The following is a 5085-nucleotide window of genomic DNA, read 5'->3' as shown; positions in this document are numbered from 1 at the left end:
GGAACTAAAAGCTGTTTCATGCTTCTTGTATTAGGTGCCGATGATTTGATGCAAACGCGGCCTGGGCAACTGGGCATGCAACAGCTTTAAGATGCGAGAAAGGGAGGCAAGTGGAAAAGTCGGGAAAGAATTTGAGGGTTTAATATGTAATCCTAACAGCTAGCATTCAAAATCATGTACTTCTCACATAGCCGGACATTCCTTCACAGCACAGCGGAGTAACGTTTGATTCTGTCATAAAAGCCAGTGCTCGTGCGGGCTCTGTACCCGACTCACAACAACCCTATCCTGGCTTAAAATTACGCCAACAACCGCTAAAAACCTCCCAATCTCGCCGTCCCTGTTGTCGGCCATAGCCACTGGCTGTGTCTCAATTGTTTTGCCAGTAAATAACTTGACTACGTTACTCTATACCATAAAATTCATTATAGTACACACGAATGCTGAAATGACTGAACATGCCCGTCCCTAGTAGCCGTGATGAATTAGCCTGAAGCTAATGCCTACCGGCTCAGGAGGAAATTAGCCAAGTCTGCCTCTTTTTGGGCTCTAAACTGTCTCAATCTTTCAAATACATCTCCAATATTTACCCGGTGTTCGGTATGTCTCTGGTCACGCAACTTAGAAACGTATGCCACCATTTGGGCTCCCAGATAGCTCAGTTGGTAGAGCGGGGGCCCCTCACTCTGACATCTCTCATGTATAGGTGCGGAACATGTGTGTAATTCAGGCCTGTGTGTAAAAAAAATTGCAATTTCCCCTCACGGGATAAATAAAGTATAGATTATTATTATTATTATTATTATTATGTATAGAGGTTTCCTCCTCGACGCAGCAGGCCCGGGGTTCGACTCCAACCTGCGGCCCTTTGCTGCATGTCATTCCCCTCTCTCTAATTTCATGTCTTCAGCTGTCCTGTCAAATAAAGGCCTACAAATGCCCCCCCCCCCCCAAAAAAAAAAAAAAAAACTATCCCGGAACAGAAATGTTAAAGGAGAAAATACCGGCATTATCATTGGTGTCAGAAAACATAGTATACAGCTTAGCATGTTACGTTAATGTCTGAAAACATATTCTGGTCATTTTGAGATTTAATATAGTAAATATATTACATATTGCACCTTTAAGTTAAGTGAGATTCACTAATTAACTCTAGTCTCACTCATATTACGGAAGAGGGGTCGGGGTTGATTCATAAGAACAGCTGTCAGGTTATTTTGGTCTAATCTAATTTTCTAAGTTTCAGTTAAAAACTAAATTAAAGCAAGTAAAACATGTAAACATGGTCTCTTAAAAACACCAAATACAAGTAGCCTATAGGCTACTCTGGACCTGAAAACAGTATAGGTCTCCTTTAAGACATAATTAATAATTCATTTAGTTAATACATTGACTTTTGTTTATTATTCCAGATAAATATTTGCATTAACAATTTTAGTCGGTTTAACTGCTTCCGTTCTACAAAAGCTGCATTGCGATCAACTTTAAAGAATGAAAGAAAAGTCCATTTCCATGTCCATTTCCAGGACGCTGGTGGCGTGCATGGCTGCGGCTCAGCAGCAGCAGCAGGGTGTGTGGGGTGTGTGTTGTGTTCAGTTTGGTCGGCCGTGTAATGTTGTGTCCTGTCGTGTGTTTTGGTTCCTACCTGCGCTGTTCATCCTGCTGCTATTCGATCAGTGTTGCAGTAGTAAATCCGGACAGTTTCTCCGTTTGTTTCTTTTACTGTCTATGGTTGCTTTTTTTACACCGCCGATGCAAGCTGTTGCTGCACAGCAACGATTAAACGTCACTTCCGGCGAAACCTTAAAAAATAAAAGTCTTACTGAGTTGGTTTCAAAGTGCCAGATCTGCAGATAATAATCAGAATCAGTTTTATTTGCTAGCTCTGAGGACAAATACGAGGAATTTTGCTTGTGGATCAATATTGCTCACAACGCACTAACAATAAAAAACAACCAAAATATACACACAATATATAAGCTACACAAAAAAAAAAAAAAAAAAAAAAAAAATATATATATAATATATATATATACTAGCCACACTACTATATCACACAAGTATACTCATTAATATTACACACTAATATATATCCACCACAAACATACACACTAATATACTCACTAATACATACTGTCACTAATAATACACCAATAAATATACACAATAATATAGATACACCAGTGATATATATACACACTAATATAATAGATATATATATATATACACACTAATATAGCACACACTAAGAATATACAGACTAAAAATACACACTAATATTACACACTAATATTTACACACTAATATATACACGCTAATATATGTAACACTAATATATACACACTAATTATACACACTATATACACTCACTAATATTACATCAATATATACACACTAATATATACTCAATAATGATGCAACTTATATATATATATATATATATATATATTATAATATATATATATATATATATATATATATAGACACTACATAACACACTAATTCATACACACTATACTATATACTATATATACACGCCAATATATATACACACTAATATATACTCCCTAATGTATACACACAAATATGTTCACACTAATACATACACACTCTAAACAGAAACAATATAGAGGCAATGGTGCAATGGAGAGTGCAAAGTATGCAGGAGTAAATTATAATAGTTATAATTTTAAATGTGGAGCATTGTGCAAAGGGTGCTGGAATAAATAGTATTATGTCATCATATTACAATATGAACAGTATGAACAGCTCTGAAAATGATGAATAAATAATGGGTGGAACCAGTAAACAGGTGCTGGTTAGAGACAGGGCTCCTGGGTAATTACATGATAACACCCCAATCACATTTTCTGTTTCTCAAATCATGTAATCATGTCAAATCTCAGGTTTTACTACATAGTGTGCACATTCCAAAAGCATAGCTCCTATATATTAATATCTGGACCACTGTCTGGAAATAAAAATGTTCGGGTCAGTGTCTGATGTGCTTTTATTTTGAAGGCCACGGGCATGACTTCCGGTGTGTTGCTTTTGCTCTGACATTTTCATAGAGTGTATTCTTTCCATGATTGGGATATGTGATATCTTGAGCCACTGATCCGAAGGAATGTCGACCACACCCCATTAACAACATGGCTGCTGCGTTCAAATGTCAGACCATAACATTGGAACAATAGGCCCAAAGCTATGATCTTTGTGTTTGGAGACAAGTTGAGGCAGCTTGTTTCCCTGAGGTAAATACTTCTACGGTCAACAGGAGGCAGTTACTCGGAGGATCCTGACAATCAGGTCCCATAAACCACCCCCGTCCCAGTCCAAAGGGCAGCCATGTTGCAGGCCCGGGTCCCTTTGTTTCTCAGGTTGGAGTAATACAAAATCAATATCATTTCATTCAAGGTTGAAGGTCTGCTGGTCTGGTTGATAAGCAGAGACGAGCTGCACTTTTCACTCAGGGTTAAAAATGTCTCCTCTCCAAAACATGAACACAGCTGGATTACATTTTTAACCCTTGTGTTGAAAAAAAAAACGGAAAATCATCACTTTTGTTGACGCTATTTATCAGTGTTTTTAACTTTTTCTTACGTTTTTGTCCCTTTTTCATCACTTTTGATGCTTTTTTCCCCTCTGTTTGTCACTTTTCAACACTTTTAACTTCAGTTTACGGTTACTTTTGGAATTTATGGTTAATAAAAAACGTATACTTAATATTTGAGTGAGAACAGCCGACTTTTTCAACATTACGTATTACTAACTTATTAATACTAATTTATGGTCAATAAACCTCATTTATAGGAAATTATACCCAAAAAAAAAAAATGAAAAAAAAAAAGAAAAAACAACAAAACAAAAAAAACAAAAAAAAAAAAAAAAAAAAAACAAAAAATAATAGGAACTTAATACCTCTGTTTGAGTTATAAAAGCAGCATAGAAATTATTTTAGTACTACATTCAAGGAATAGGAAGGAAGAAGAAGAGGGGGCAGAGTGAAGGGGAAGAAGAGGGGAAAAAAATAAAGGAAAGGGAGGGTGAAAATGAGATGGGAAGAAAGAAAGAAGAGGGGGGGGGGGAAATAAAAGAGGGGGGGGGTGTGGAAAGAGGCAGAGGGGAGAAGGGAGGAGGGAAAAAAAAAGGAAAGAGGGAGGAAAAAAGAGGGAAAAAGTAGAAAAAAAAAGTAGAGAGAAGGAAGTGGAAACAGAATAGAGAGGGGGAATGGAATAAATCTAGAGGAAAGGGGAGGCAAGGTAAAGGAACGCAGTGAGAAGAGGGATGAAGGAGAAAAAAAACCGAAGAATTTGCGTCCTGGAATGGTAAAAGCAATCAGAGGGCACTGGTAGTCGCACAAAGGGCGGTGAGAAAAATAAGCTAATAGCTTGATAGGAGAACTCCAACACACTTCGAGTCCATGTGAAATCGTGGAACGGAGTCTGAGATCCATAAGAGAATGCATCTCCTTGCTTAAAGAGAAGCACCTCCAGCAGCCTAATTTGGAGGAGCTAAGACCCATTGCTTTGGGATTTACCCCAAATACGCCAACAGGAGTCGAAATAGTTGTTCTTGACTACAACTTCAATTTCTTTACACATTCTGACCCAGAAGTCATCATAAAGGGCATTCGAACATACAGTGAAATATGTGCCTTCAGACAACTTATTGTTACAGGATTCGAGAGCAGTGGGTTAACACTATGGGGTTTCACCTGTGATTTGGAGCCTGGTTTGACCCTAAATTGTATTTCCTAAGCAACCTGCAGGCCTGACCAAACATCGTCCCATACATCGTCCAAAATTGCCACCACAAAGTCCGCTTCCCAGAGAGATCTGACGTGAAACCGTACAGTCAATGGTTGAAATTGACAGAGCCTTGTAAACCTGCTAATGAGTTTTGGAGTCAGGCTCGAGAGCCTTTCCACATCTAGGTGGAAACCATTAGGAACCACGCGTATTAGAAAGAATGAAACTGCGTATTGCAAATACCTAAAAAGTTGTTCTGCAGAGGTTCAAATTAAGGTTTAAAAGAACAGTTTGGATATAGTCTTGCACTTGTCTTGCATGTGTCTCATGAGTT

At 38.0% G+C, this 5085-nt stretch overlaps 1 protein-coding gene across 2 annotated transcripts in view; it reads right to left on the bottom strand.

Annotated features, from left to right (window-relative positions):
- The window catches only part of LOC116688639 (protein SSUH2 homolog), a 19385-nt gene extending 17618 nt beyond the window's left edge, over nucleotides 1-1767 (bottom strand). For both annotated transcript variants that reach the window (XM_032514801.1, XM_032514802.1), the window contains exon 1: nucleotides 1646-1767. In XM_032514801.1, the coding sequence (XP_032370692.1) occupies nucleotides 1646-1658 (13 nt within the window). In that variant the 5' untranslated portion in view covers nucleotides 1659-1767. The remainder of the gene's footprint in view (nucleotides 1-1645) is intronic.
- Between the last annotated feature and the right edge of the window lie 3318 nt (nucleotides 1768-5085).

This window comes from Etheostoma spectabile, chromosome 4 (assembly GCF_008692095.1).
Source record: "Etheostoma spectabile isolate EspeVRDwgs_2016 chromosome 4, UIUC_Espe_1.0, whole genome shotgun sequence".
Taxonomy (NCBI): Eukaryota; Metazoa; Chordata; class Actinopteri; order Perciformes; family Percidae; genus Etheostoma; species Etheostoma spectabile.
The sequence above is the reverse complement of the archived record's forward strand: the minus strand, read 5'-3'. Positions and strand labels throughout refer to the sequence as shown.